At 38.3% G+C, this 15,131-nt stretch overlaps 1 protein-coding gene across 3 annotated transcripts in view; it reads right to left on the bottom strand.

Moving 5' to 3' along the window:
- The window catches only part of LOC121654074 (Down syndrome cell adhesion molecule-like protein 1 homolog), a 54,911-nt gene extending 40,086 nt beyond the window's left edge, over positions 1 to 14,825 (bottom strand). For 2 of the 3 annotated variants that reach the window (XM_042007940.1, XM_042007941.1), the window contains exons 1-2: positions 14,603 to 14,735; positions 2,535 to 2,855 (exon numbers count right to left, since the gene is read on the bottom strand). In XM_042007940.1, the coding sequence (XP_041863874.1) occupies positions 2,535 to 2,855; positions 14,603 to 14,645 (364 nt within the window). In that variant the 5' untranslated portion in view covers positions 14,646 to 14,735. Of the gene's footprint in view, positions 1 to 2,534; positions 2,856 to 14,602 lie in introns of all 3 variants that reach the window. The other variant, XM_042007939.1, reaches the window with a different exon arrangement.
- Positions 14,826 to 15,131: the final 306 nt, after the last annotated feature.

Here is a 15,131-nt window from a genome sequence, read left to right as displayed (position 1 = left end):
AAAGGTCACCAATCCATCGCAGGGCCTGCACAAGCCTCTTAATGACCCATTAATAATTTGACTCAGGTATATTGGAACAGGTAAATGTGTAAAAATCTGCAGGACAGTTGCTCAAGGGGGCCACAGTTAGTGATCCCTGCACCAGTGCATCAGAAAAGTCTTAATAATTCTTAAAGACTAGAAATAACTGTGAGATGAGTGCAGAATATATCAATTTTAAACTCTTTAAATTTGAAAAAAGAACACCCTCAATTTTCTAATTAATTTAGACCCAATAGTTGTAGGTTCAATAAATATTCCTTACATTCCCAAATAAACAATAGCTGTATTTTTCAAATAGACCCAGTAAAACCACATTGTTTACATTTTACCTGATCCCTGTTTGGTACCAGTTTAACATCATCAAAGCAAAATCAGTTCATAAAAACCATGTTCAGTAAATGCTTAATTCTTCTTCTGAACACATTTGATGAATGTCAGTCTGATAGAGTTAAAATTATTTTATTACAAAGGCAGTAACAAGCTAACGTTTATACTGCTGCAGGGCTAAGCTCATTGCTAACACAGACACTAACTTTAAACTTTCATATTACAGTGACTAACCTATCCAGGTGTGTTTTAAGGTGGATGTGGTGATCCAGCATCCTGGATCTTCAGACCACAGATATTACAGTTTGCTGCTCTTTTATTTGTCCTTTTTATTAAATGTTTAACACCCGAAAGTTAAAATGGTGCTGCAGCAACAGATGTGTTATAGTTTTGATTGACTACGTGTGCGGACGTGTGTCAGTGTTAAGTCTGGGGAAATGACAGCACACAACACATACAGAGATGAACAAAAAACAAAACAAAAACAGATTTTTGACAAGGCTCAAATTGCAAGTCAGAGTCGAGTCTCAAGTCTTTTAAATGCAATTACAAATTGAGTATCAAGACACTGGAAATGTTACTTAAATAACACTTGAGTCCAAGTCCCAGACTTGTGTCCTTATCTCTGGGATGCATACATTTCTGCTGCAAGAAAGAAGCATATGCACGTGCACAAAAATTTACACCTTGTTTAAATAGATGAAAGAGCAAACCAGATCTGTTGGTCAGGTTGTTGGAAATAATACAGCCATGAAGCAGCAACACTGATACAAGAGTGATATCAATTGGTTGAAGTTCAATAAACAAGAAGAATCACAAAATTGTTGCATAAACTAAAACATCCATCTCTGTCTGCAAGTGACCTGTCCACAAAAAATACCAGGGCCTTACACAGACCACTGGCTGCAGGATGTTTGTTTCATGTTAATCCCTCAGCTCCTGAGGCTGGGCTTTTGGGTCATGTGGGAATGAAGGCAACAACCGGCTGCCATGCAGCTCAGGGTCCTGGCTCAAATCCCCAACTTGGCACTAGTATTAGTATTAGAATGAATATGAGTATTAGTTTAGGTCCGTGTTGGGAGGTAGAATATGAAAACAGATGTTGATGGCAGGAGGGAAGGGGGAGGGACCGACTGGCCTGAATGAATGGTGGCAAATGGGGAGGGAGGGACAATAGATGCAGTGTAACTGTAATCCAGCTGTGTGTTTCCAGTACGTGTTCATTGGTTAAATTTTGCTTCCTACATTACGTATCTTCTCTTGCTGTGGAGCTGAAAGAGCCCAAAACCCCAGATGTGCTCTTTTACTTTAGATAAGGTCTAGCTTATTAAAGCAGCCTCACATGGTCTAATCAATGGAAAGCACCAATTAGGTTGGTTAATGAGAGATAATTAAAGAAGTGTGTTGTGGCTATATTTAGTCTGGCACAAGAGGACAGTTTGAAGAAGGAGGGGGCAGAGAGAAGAAGGAGGACAGAAAAGAGAATATAATAGCAACAAAGGCAGCAATTGGTTAAAAAAAAGATAATCTACAATATCTGCTGGTGTTTTTTTCATTATTCCTTTATTCCAGTGGACGCCTAAAAATATCAGTTTTTTAATCTTGGCAATAAAAAACATCTAAATGTCTTGTTCAAGTGGCTCAAAACATCCTGGTTGCTCCTATCATTCCCCCTTTTCTGAGCTGGGTATAACTAAAAACAGAGTGGAGTTTGATGCATAAATCAAAGTACAGAAAGACTTGTGCTTTTCATTTTATTCTACCAGCTGGTGAGGGTGAAGGGGTAATGTCGGACTAAAGTGAAGTGGTTCATCAGTTGCTCTGTCAAATAGATATGAGCAAAGGCTGAGGCCTGATGTGGTTTGTGATGCAGATGTTCTCTGCAGACTGTGTTCTAGGTCAATCTGTGTTCAGGACGAGGGCTATTTTAGGGCAGGTGATTCTCTGTATGGGTTGGGCTTTTTGCAGCTGCCAATCACATCTGCTCTACTTTATGCACAACTGTCTCATTTTGTGGAATAACTCATTTTATTGGGTCTGGCTGTGATGTTTTGCTTCATAGGCTCCAAAAGGTTATTTTTAAAACCTTTTATTTTCTTCTTTTTTTTTTATTTACATTTTTTTCTTTATTTTTCCGTATACTTACAATTCTCCATCTAACTCACCAGCTTTGATGCGGATGTTGGGGCTGCGGATTTTGCCGGCCTGGTTTTCGGCAGTGCAGAAGTAGTCATTGTCATGGATGTAGCTGTTGTAGGCAGAGGGCGAGAAGGGGTACAGTTGGAGGGTGCCATTGGCGTGCACATGGCGGATGTGGGGCACGTCGTAGATGTCATCGCCAGTGGCCAGGTACCAGCGGAGTATGGCACTGGGGGTGCCCCCTGCAGGGCAGGGCAGGGACACCCCCACTGAGCTGGAGTAGGTTACCCTCTGCAGGGATGCATTCACAAAGTACAGTCTGGTAGAGCCCACATCCTCACTGTGTACTGCAGGGAGAAACAGACAGGTCATCATTTGACAGGTCAGAGTGAAAATTTAAGGCCAACAACACACACCTGTTTCATACTGCAAACAAAGTAAAAACACAGTGGGTATGAGGTGGTGGTGAATGGATTTTAACAGCACTGATTTAAAGCAACTGGCATTCTAGTAATGGATCAAAGTTGAAAAGAGTGAGGATGTCCTTCAAATGTGAAGCAAAATAATCATAACAAATGTATGTCAAATGTCCAGCTGCAAACATCAGTCATGTGATGCAGAAAGCCAGGGATTTGGTCTAAAGCCTCCCATGGTTTAGGTGGATCGGACGGAGGAGGAGCCTGCTACCTCCATACAGTGTGTGCACACATACACACAGACAAACAGAGAGAGATGAAGGGAGGGAACATGCTGATAGGTTATGTGATTGGAATTTCTATGCCAGACGCAGAGATTTAAGTCTATTTAATCTCCTTACATATTTAACACACACACACACATGCATGCACACCCCCACAAACATACACACAGGCATGTTATTCATAGGCACTCAGATTAAACACATACACCTCCAACGGGGCAAAAGATAGTGAAAAGAGAAAAGAGGGGGTTGCATGAAATTTGGGGTCATGACAAGAAAGATTAAAAGAGAAACTGATGAGACAGAAGTGGATGTTAACCACCAGTTTACAGTATGTTATCTCATACTCATCCACCACCCCCTTATTATTATTGCAGCACAGATACTGAAATATGTTGTTTCTACTTGGATAAAATAAGAACTATGACCAATGTTTGATTGTTACTAAAAGTTTTTTGCAAAATTGGTCAAATAAATGCTTCTTCTTACATTGGCCTGTTATTAAATAAGGCCAAAGACGATGCTCATGTAACAAAAGTGATCATATTAAATATCCAGCACTGTGAATGCCACATTTACCAGCTGCCTAAATTAAATTGCTGGGTTTTGATGATGTAACAAAACAAGCATCAGGTGGTCCAAAGCTTTTATCAGATCTTTCCAAGAAGCTCTTTTTATTTAACGCTGTCTAATTTCACATCTTTTATCTAATATGATCATTTTTGACATGTTAACAGGCCGACTTTTTAAAATGTGTTAAGTAACAAGGCCGATGAAACTCTATCCAGGAAAGAAATGAAAGGGGAAAAGAAAGATGAGTTTGAATTCTACAACTCACATGGATCGTAAAATAAGCCATTTTTCTCTTGTATAATTCCACAGTAAAAAAAGAAAAAATCTGAAATGTGATTAAAAGAAACAAAATGAAGAAGCTTAAAGAAAAGTACATAAAAGGTTGATCTTATAGTATATTTTTGGATTCATAATTTTGGGTAACAAAATGTCATGAAACAGCAATGTCAATTTTATTTATTTTTATTTTGTTAAAAATCTGAAATAGATTTTGATCAATGATCTCGCAAATGAAAGAAAATCAGCTAAAAGCACAACCAGAGAAAGCCTTGCATTGTTGCTCGGGAAATTACATACAGAAGATAATAATGTTTATTTTCCTGGAGACTGACTAATCAAGTAGTTGTTTAAACTTCAAGTACACAAAGAATAATACAAATCAAGACCCATGTGGCCCAGATAATCTGTTGCATAGACTGTGGTTTTCATTTTTGACACTGCAAATTGTAGGAAGGTAAGACAATACAGCAAAAATGTCATAACATTTATGAGCACCAGTTAACTGGTTATTTTCAGCATCTACAGATAATAGTTTTTTTTCTTCTTGTTTGTTTGTATGTTTGTTTTTTTGTTTGTTTTTTAACTTTCGCTAAAGGAAAAATGTAGATGGCAAAACATCCCAACTGTTTAAATGATATGTTTTTCCACATGGATAATAACCTAAATAATAGCATTAACTATATATTGAGCATTAAGCAGTTTTATATTGTTGTGTTGTTACACAAAATTCCCCACTATGGCGCGGAAAGTAAAAAGATAAATCTAAACCACAAAAGTAAACAATCTGAGATAAATGCAAGTATAATATCTGTTATATGATGGCCTATCTGAACACTGGGACTTTTATGTTTTGTATCATGGCTTCAAGCTATGTTTTTTTTTTTTTTTTTTTTTTTTTTTTTTACCACCAACATTGCATGTAAAGCCTGTCAGAATAAACCATCAACAGTGTCAATGTGCTGGCACTAAGCTCAGTGCAACAGATCGAAGAAAAAAGCAGTTATCTTATCCATCCGGGGGGTTAGTCAATAATGCCAGCTTCCTTTTAAAGAAGTGTCCCCCGGTCAGAGATTGATAAAGCTAGGCAACATGTTACAGATGGTATATGAAAATGTGTCTGGCAGTCCAGTGGTGGGCTGCAAAATCAGGTCAGACTCCCTCCCCTTCACAGATTACTGATAATGGCCTCTGAGCATAAAGCCCATATTAAAGATTGCAATATCTATAATCTCCCAATGGGGGGACAACTCTAAAGTAGAGGAGTGAGGGGGTCACCCTGAGAGCTTGGGGTGGGGGGGGGGCTGGGCCTCTCATACAGTAGATTATATGGCCTTGGGGCATGAGCACTGGGGGGCTGGGGAGCACTGGGACTGATGGAGCGGGAAGTGGAATAGAAAGGGGATCAGAGCAAACTCCTACCACTCAGTGTCAGAATCATGCAAACCACACATGCACTCAGTTTACACACACACACACACACACACTCACACACATGCATGTACATAATGACATACACCAGAAAAAGAAGCTCTCCGCATTCAGCCTTACTGGGAGGAGGCAAAGTGGGTTGCCATGGTGGCACTGGCACTTAAGCTGTGTCTGGATTTTTGAAAAGATAAGTAATAACTTCATCTAATGACAGTGACCCACTGAATAATCAAAATTCAGAAACTTTAAAAGCACAGTACGTATTTTTAACCTACCAGGTTTCCCAATCAAAACAGCAACAAAATAATGTTGTTTGAGGACATTGGAAAGAAATATGGAATCACAGGATTTGTTGTCTTAAAAACCAGTGCCCATAAAAATCTATGTGATATGACTCAGGCAGAAATCATGTGCATGAATGAGGTAACGTATCAAGTTTTATCCATGTATCATTTAAGCTCCTTTCAGGCATCCACTCCTTTCCATTAATCTGACAGTAACCGAATGTGACAGCTTCATGTCAAAATGGGCACCTCGGTAGCTTTTAGGTAACTTAACTTTTACCATTTCACGTGTCATCTGATGCCATAAAATGACATCTAAAAAATTAGGTGGAAGGAAAAAAGCAACTGATTTTACATGCATTAGAAGTGGCATATCAAATAAGCCAAAAGGGGCAGGTTATGGATAATATATGCTATGCCATAATACCATGTTAGCCTGACTGAAATGTGCAGTATAGTCTGTCAAGAGGCGGTAGTGAGGATTATGATGTTATTGTTTTTTAAGAGTTGGCAGCAACTATGCTCACTTTTTCAAGCGCAGTTAAGAACCTAAAGGAGTTTGTTAAATCACCTGTTCAGCAAAATTAAACATAAACAATGTCATATTGTCAGCTCTTTTTGCCCAAAACACAGCAAAATAACAGCTGTAAAGCTAATACAATTTTTCATCTCAGCCTCATTTATTGTGACCTCATGTTGGGTTCATGTCCAGCCTCATGTTCATGGCAAGTACCATACTTCAGCCAACATGGTGTCTATTACTGTGCTGGATATGACTGAATCAAGCTGTGAGGAATAAATTTTCATCTATATTCCTCTATATCATTTCATTCATATGATGGTAAAGTAGCTAGATTCAGTCAACTACGCATTCAGCTGTTGTAACTGCTAGAGTTAGGAGGCTAATTCAGTCACAAAAAGACCCAGGGCTGTTACCTGAGAACAAAATATTGATTTAAAAAAAGAATTTTCATTGTTATGATGTTATAACTTTAATAAAAACTAAATTAGTGTCTTAGTTGCTTTGTGCTGCATTTTGTACTAAAATCAATCAGTATTAAAAGATAATACTAACAAATTAGTTCCCTAAAGGAATTGTGTTGCAGAACAGCATTTGATGAATGAAAAAATTAATTGGAGAAAAGGATGAGTTATAAGAAAAAGTTGTTAATAAAGGGTAAGGAGGAGCAAGCTATGGCGCCAACTTCTTGGAAGCAAAATTATATGTTTATCCAGTGTATGCAGTGTATCCACTTATTCATTTACCTGCTTTGAAATACTGTTAGTAGCATTTAAAATAGTATAAGCACACAAGTCACAATTCATATAACTTCAATCTAGTAATCTAAAAAACTTTTTAGAACAGAAATGACCGCAGTGTTTATTAAACTATAATCTAAGTAATTATTGATTGATTGACCAGTGATTAAACACAAACGGCATGGCTCAGTGGGGCTTTCCGGTTTGATCCTGGCCCGGTCCAGCTCATGTCGAGGTGTCCCTGAGCAAGACACTGAACCCCTAATTGCTCCTGATGGGTCGTGGTTAGCGACAGACCATTTACTATTTACATACCCTATTTTTCATACACATTGACATAAAAATTATCGCATATAACAAAATAAGCCACTGCATTTGTCACAAAGGGAGTTCTGGGCTTCTAAAGCACATGATTAGATTCAAGAATTAAAATCTAATTGAGTTATTATTGCATACACTCCAGCTCTGATCTTTTCCAGACATGTTCCAGATGTATTACACATGAGTGCCCAGCAAGCACCCCAGCAAGAATTGTGTAAAACTACAAAGTAAGACCTTGTGAGAATACAACAAAACAATTCCTGCAAAGCAGGAGACACAAAAGTGGACCTTCTGATAAGAATGACTTCCTCCCTATTCTATTCTGCTGACAATATATTCCTGCAAATTTTTATTTTTTTTTAAAGAAAAGCTTATCTGCAGTTCTTGATGTGCTATACAAAAGGCAGTGATTTTTACCACTCATTTTTTAATCATGGCCTATAATTTCTGCAAGTATTCAATGGAAGTTTAAAAAAGCATGTTGTCTAAACAGAAAGTATGCACATGCAGCCAGGTGTACTACTGTCCACAGAAAACTGGCACAGTGAAGGTTCATGCCAGACAAGCATAGTTTCCACTCTATTTAAAACTAGCAGATCAAACATTTCTAACCATCTGTGCTGGCTAGTGTGATGGCTTGTGTGGCAACAAAGCAACGACTGCAGGGTAAACCTACCTGTGTCTTTCTAATGAGGTGTAAAAGCCATGCTGCTTAAACGAAACTATTTAAAAAGTCTTTGGCACTGATAAATCACGTTTACAGCTATATTCAGTCCACACAAAACTATTAAACGTGTTTACAATGTTAAGCCTATGATACTGACATACTAGTCAAAAGCAATCATAGGAGCCCGGATGAACAATTAAACAATAAGAGTTCAATTAAAAGTTAGTTGTGATAGAAGGTGGTCCATCTGATGACCGCTATATTTTTGGCATTTTAACTCAGTCATTCACATTTTACATGCTGTACATTCAAGGTCATAAAGGAAAAGGTCAAGGCATTTTTATATTCATTGGAGTCAGAAATAACTCACATAAAACATGTTGTATAGTTCACATCCTATCAAACCTGCATGTCATCAAGCAAACTTACAAACAGCTGCAAGAGCAAGCACAAATCAAGTTCAACAGCTAGCATTTTTCACCTTTCTGAAACAATGCTTTGAGTCATTCAAAGATTTGAATAGAAACCCTTCATATGTTATAAATAAATTACTTATGGAATCAACTAACAGGAAGTCAAGCAGCTCTAATGTTATAATTAATATCTACTGTAACAGAATGTGTTAGCTTCAAACTAGCCAACTGTAACACTTAGCTGTGTAGCTGACAACAAGCTAGTTAACTATTAAGAAAAATGCATCATCCCTCAGACCAGAATTTGCAAAAAAAATTTGGCTCGTGATTTAATTTTATTTTATTTAAAATGACAAACAACTGAATGATTTTTTTTTATCAATTATCATGATGATGCTGCATTAGCTAGAGAGTAATGTGAGTAACATAAAGAACCAGAGTTATGCAAGGTGCACTAAAGTGCAAAGTTAAGGATCACTGTCAACATCTGTCTCTGCACTGTCTGTTTTACTCATGATACTTTTATAAAGTTTACATTCAGTTTTGGTGATCAAAACTGAATGGAACCTCTTCCTCTATGAGTGTTTTCCAGTGTTGCTCACATCTGATACTGCATCATTTGAAGGATGCACCACTGATGAGCAGAATTATCTTAACATTACTGGTGACTTAATATTACTGGTACTGGTAACTGGTACCTTCATAGCAGAATTTACTATTCTTTTTCTTTAGTATTTGAAACTTAGTCTTACAATCTTAAAATTGTTTTTATTTTTCCTTTTTGACTGGGTGTTTCATGCACATTTTTCTGTGGTGTGACAAACTCAAACATGTTAATGACCGCTCTATCCGAACTTGAGCAGAGCTGTTAACAATATTAATGGTTACATGGTTTTCAGCTCACTGTGGTAACTCAAAAATAAAGTTGTATTTAACTGCATGGCTTAGAGTGCATGTTAATTTTAATTAATATTAGGGTTGAACATTAATCATTAATTTGTTGTAATTTTTTTTCTTTCAGAATATTCAAAATTATAACCGTCATAGCCAATAAAACCAAGCCAAAAGATTTTTTTTTTATAAGTATAGAAACTACAAACAGAGTATAACAAAAATTTAATCTGGAAAAGTGTGTTTCTTTAAGAAATTATTAAAATGTACAATTATTTTCAGAAGGACTTGCAACCATGCTATTGGAGGGAGTGAGTGCAAAGAAACATTCATGAAACAATCTTGATTTTATGGGAAAATTTTACAGTTATTTTTTTTTAGATGGGACTCTATCTGAGATGCTTTGGAAGGTGGAGTTGAACTGCCATTGGTGATATTACACTTTTAAGGCACTTACACACTGGCTTCATCACTGGTAGTAGATGTTTTTCCATCATTTATATGATCCAAGGTATCAGCTCAGAGGAGAATTATCCAGCATTCCCATCTTTATTTCTATCTTCTGTTATTTTGACCAAAGCAAAACATGCACCTTTAATTGATACCCAGAAACATTGGTAACTTGTGAAAAGACACCATTAGTGTCCTTTAAAACATAATTAAAACTTTAACTGGGTACTGGAAATTTCATAATATAGCTCAAAAAGATAACTTAAATTATTACAACTTGCTTTGAGATGTTCATGAGGATCAGCGCCTAGTGGCATATAAGAAAGTTGAGTACCCTGACATCAAAACTGACAAAGCTGCAAGGTTTTAGCGTTGCTACTGCAGTTCACCTGCACCCAGGAGGCTTCATCAGCCTCGTTCATACACAGCTCAAGAGAGAATAGCAGTCTTTGCTGGAAGGTGTTGGAGTGCTGATGCTACTGCTGGAGCTACAGCTTAGGCTGTCAGAGTCGCAGCCACTATTTTACACACCCTGCCAGGGAGCTATGCATGAATATGTATGTCAGAGAGGCAGAAGTCATAACCTATGCAAGGTTTCATCATGCATAATGCAGCTGATCTACGCCTCTCCAGGATGTGAGTGTGCACAAGCATGTATGTACACACACACACACACACTTGAGGTTCACAACTGTGTTGTGTTGAGAGGGTAAACAAACTCCACAAGCCCTGCTGCACATTCACAAATTTTCACAATTCAATGTGTCCCTGTACCCAACCACAGACATACAGTACTGCATCCACATGGTGCTTCTTCTGCTCCCACCCATCTATCTTTTCATTTCTTTTTAACGATGGAATAATTTTCACCGCAATTCATCTTTAATTTTATGAAATGTCGTTGGTAAAGGTCAAAAGTAGGAATCAGCTTGGCAGCCTGGCAGAAAGATATGCGCATCAGCCATGTAATCTGTCAAAAACATCTCCCTCAGCTCCTGCTATTTTGGAAACACCTTCATTTCTAGCGTGACTGTAGTTTTTCTTTCACTTTGTTCTTGACTTGCCACCCCTCCATCAGTCATCCTTCAGGTGTTTCTGGGACAGAAAGTTGCGTGCAGAGGGATTGCATTAATATATGGAAACATAAAGCAGCAGAGGAGGAGTTGGAAGGAGACGCCCTGTTAGGAGGGGTGTAAATTGAGTATTGGTGAGAAAGGGGTGGTGGTGGGGGGAAAAAATAGGTGTAAGCTTATAGATAATCCTCAGGGGTCTGGCATAAGTAGGTGGTTGAAGGGTGGAGAAGTAGGGGGGAAGGTTGTTGAGGTTACATCTAATCAACTGAGGGGTATCGTTGTTCCCACCCACTGTCGATCTGTACACCTTGTCCCCAACAATCTGCTCCCCAACATCACCCACCCACCACCAACCCCCCATGGACTGTGCTGTGTCAGTAAAAAAAAAAAAAAAAAAAGAAAGAAAGAAAAAAAGTGTGCTACTTCAGCAGTCCCCTGGGACCTGCTCTCCCTCACATCAAAGCAGCCAGTTTCTCTCTTAATGTGAATATCAAATCTGTGGATCACAAGTCCCAGCACAGTCTGCATAAACTGCCCCTCCCCCAACCTTTAATTCTGCCTAGTGATGAGGGAAAGAGAGGGAGGGGAGTTACTGCCAGAGGAAGCGATGGAGGGAGGGAGAGAGAGATGGAGATAGAGGGAGATCCAACAAAAACAACTACTTGCTTCAGAGATTTGACAGATTTTGCTGAACACTCCCTCCTTCTGAACATGTGCAGCTCCATCATCCAATAAAATTCAGAGGAGGTCCGGCTCAATTTAGCAACACTGTGTTGTTACACAGAGTTTGTGCAGGAGAAGTTTGGCACATTTACTTTTGATGTTATTTGTTGATGTTGTTTGTCTTTTTCCAGTGTCCTTTATTGATTTGTTTTTGCACCTCATCTCATTTGAAATTTTAATAGATTTTTTGGGGCAAATGGGAAAGCAGGGACGAAAGCAAATGAGCTTTGATTTCCTAGTGGTTAGCTGTGAAGTGCAATGAGCCCCCTATTTGGTGATGACAGTTACACTATCCACAGTTTGGCACAAAACTGACTGGCAGAATATAATTCTTGATAATTTATTAATGACAAATCAGATTTTCTACACTGAAACTGCTGTTTTATGAGAAGTAAAAGGGAAGGGATCTGTCTAAATCACCCATCAACCCATGACATTTTTTCACTCATGAAAAGTCTGTTTAGTATAGTTTTATTTCAGATTTATGAAGGAAAATTATGTTTTTTGTTTTTGGTTATAAGAATAATGAACCTTTTCCTGAGGAAAGTCCAAATGAACACGGTGAAAAAATCCCTGCAAGAGCTCTCGATTTTTCCTGTAACCCTGCTTCAAGATGGGTGTTATGTGTAAAATTAAATATTACCAGGTTTGAGTGTTTTTTTTTTTTTGTTTGTTTGTTTGTTTTTTAAAGAAGATGGCCTGTGCATTGCCTGACACACGATTGGCACTCCTGTGGACCATGCAGCTCTGTCATTGAGAGCTGCATATTGCTCAGATTGCAGCTTTAATTGTGCAGCCTTGCAAAGGAAGCAGAGGGAATTGGAGGAGGGTGGAGGGATTGAATATTTGTGTGTCTCTGTGTGTGAGACTGCACAAATGAGTGACTGTATATGTGTGTGTGTGTGTGTGTGGGGGGGGGGGGGGGGGGTGCAGTGAAGGAAACAAGGAATGGGTTCACCTCACTGCTTTTGAAACCACTTATTAAACGCTTGAAATTAAAATTTGAGCTATATCATTACCACTTTATACAAAATATAGATGTTGAAAGCATATCTCATTGAATTCACCATTTTCAAGCTAAAAAAACTTAGTAGTTAACTTGATTTCATTCACTAAAAATGTATACACCATTACAATCTCTTGATTGTAATTGTAATTGAGTGGATCTAATTTAAAATTTTATTAGAAGAACAACCCATTTCAGATTGCCACTTAAAAATGACAATATAATTAGGGCATGAAAATAAATTAGCCTATAAATACATTGACTTTTTTTAACTTGGGAATTTTAGAAAAAAAATCCCAAGGCCTACATTATGTCAAAGACTTTACATTTCTCTATTAAAATTATTAAAAAATAAATAAATAAAAATAAACATTATAACCTTCATCTTCGTTTCCTCAGAAACATTTAAAAGTGTCCAACATGTTGCAACAAAACCAACAGGGGCGTCCCAGTCGCCTGCCCTCCTCCACGCGCCCGCGCTGGCACACGCGCGAACGCGTCCGCGGGGTCCAGGTGCGCCATTAGTGAGGAACATGACCGGGCAAGTCTCTAATCTGCACCCCACGCCCCTGGAGTTTCTCATTTGGTGAAATAAATTCGCGCATATTAATACGATTCCACGGAACCCGGCGAGGCTCTGAAAGCCCATCTTTCAAGCTGAATAAAAGCAATAAATCAACAGCAGGCAAAACCAAGTGACTGAGAAAAAAAAAAAAAAAAACATAAACAGGCAGCACATATTTGACGCTTAAGTGCTAATTGACATTCGCATATATTAAATAGATAAATGAACAAATAAGGCATGATAAAATGATAGAATTTAAAGCGATTACATGGCCTTATTAGGATGGTTTACTTTGAAAAAACGGCCACATTCCTCCTTCTAGCCCAAATATCTTAGACTTTTCTACATTTGCACCTTCAGTTAGTATTTGCTAAGAAAAAAATTAAATCATCCAAACAAACAGGCTGAACAAAGGCCTATAAATATTCTGGTGTAGATATAGTGTTGAATTTCTGTTATTTTCGACGTTGAGGATTAATATGATGCTCTGTAATAGCAGAATATCAACTTTGCAATAGGGTCAGGGATTTGTTGCATACACAATAAATACAAAATGAATTAATTTAACAAATGTACCTCATTTTTACTATACATGTGCAGACCAAATTCAAAAGGACGTTTTCCAAAGACCAAAATAAATAAAGAGAAGAAATTTGAATACACTAATTATGGCCTTTATATGGGTGTAGACCTATTAAACTAATAAGGCCGTTGTGGAAGAAATGGCCTTTAATTTACCATCCAAATTAATATGGCATCAATTTGTCATTATACAAAAAAAGGAACACACTTTAAATACCCCCTCCCACCCCCCAAAAAAAGAGAAAAAAGAAAAGGAAAGATAATCTTAACATAAGCGAACGTTGCAGCCCATCAAAACAGCTGCAATTAGCAAAGCTCACATAATGAAACATCAAGATATAAAAAAATCACAAGCATCAACCTTAAAACTTTCACAGACAGTGAAATTTTAAGTGGATTTGCTCCAAATTTGTTTATCAGAGTATTTATTTTATAACTATAATTGCAGGCCATTACATGTTTTCATTTCTGCCTTACTCTGTTTGCACCTCATTCTCCCCATTCAGCCATTTTACATATTCATAACTGGAGTTGGTAATGCGAAAACAATCCGTGCTACCAGCACCATCTGAGGTATCTGGTTTCGCTGCGTAAAATCACAAAACATCCCAATAGATAAAATACTTTACATCTTTTCTTGCATAATTCGTCTACTTTACTCAGCCGCAGAATGTTAATTCATTTTGATATAAAGAGTAATTTTCAAGGATTTGCTAATCACTGCATTTTCTATCAGACATCAAAGCGCATGCCACACATCATTCAAGGCTCCCAATTCATTAATAACAGTTTCCACTGTCACTTTTCATTCAACTTCAAAACACAAGAGTCTAGCATTCAGCGTGCAGGTGTAAAATATTCTAAGCATTTTTTTCTTACCTTCTTGGAGAGAGTACAACAGGAGTAAAGTTACAAGCCACATGCCATAAATAGCAAGTATATTTTTCAGGAATATTTGGCAATCCTGGTAAGTGTGAGGTGCGTTTTTTTGGCCAGGCGGGTCTCCGTGCTGGACTGGCGACTGTGCTCCCCGGAGGTCTTTCCAGCCCTGCTGCCCCGCTAAGCATGGAGGGGAAACGAGAGGCGCCTCAGCCCCGCCCATGTCCCCTCCTCTCTTCCCAAGACTACCGTGCATACAAATCCATTTCTCCCCACAAATCAAACGCTGCGGAACGATAGATGAGAGTAAATCCGAGGGTTGATTTCAGCTGAGCCGTATGTTTTGGTCCAGCTGTGACCAAACTGCCCTGTTGTGTGAAGCGGAGGCGCTGCGCAGACTGTTGGCACCTTGGAGAGCGCACCCACCTGTGCGCACCGATGACCGCGATTCTTTGCGCAATATTGATGGACAAAAGTCGTTCAGACTGACCTGGAGACTGCTATGTGTTAATATACATCCCCTTTAGTT

The sequence above is a fragment of the Melanotaenia boesemani genome, chromosome 15, assembly GCF_017639745.1.
Source record: "Melanotaenia boesemani isolate fMelBoe1 chromosome 15, fMelBoe1.pri, whole genome shotgun sequence".
NCBI classification, from domain to species: Eukaryota; Metazoa; Chordata; class Actinopteri; order Atheriniformes; family Melanotaeniidae; genus Melanotaenia; species Melanotaenia boesemani.
This window is presented reverse-complemented; position numbering and strand designations above follow the sequence as displayed.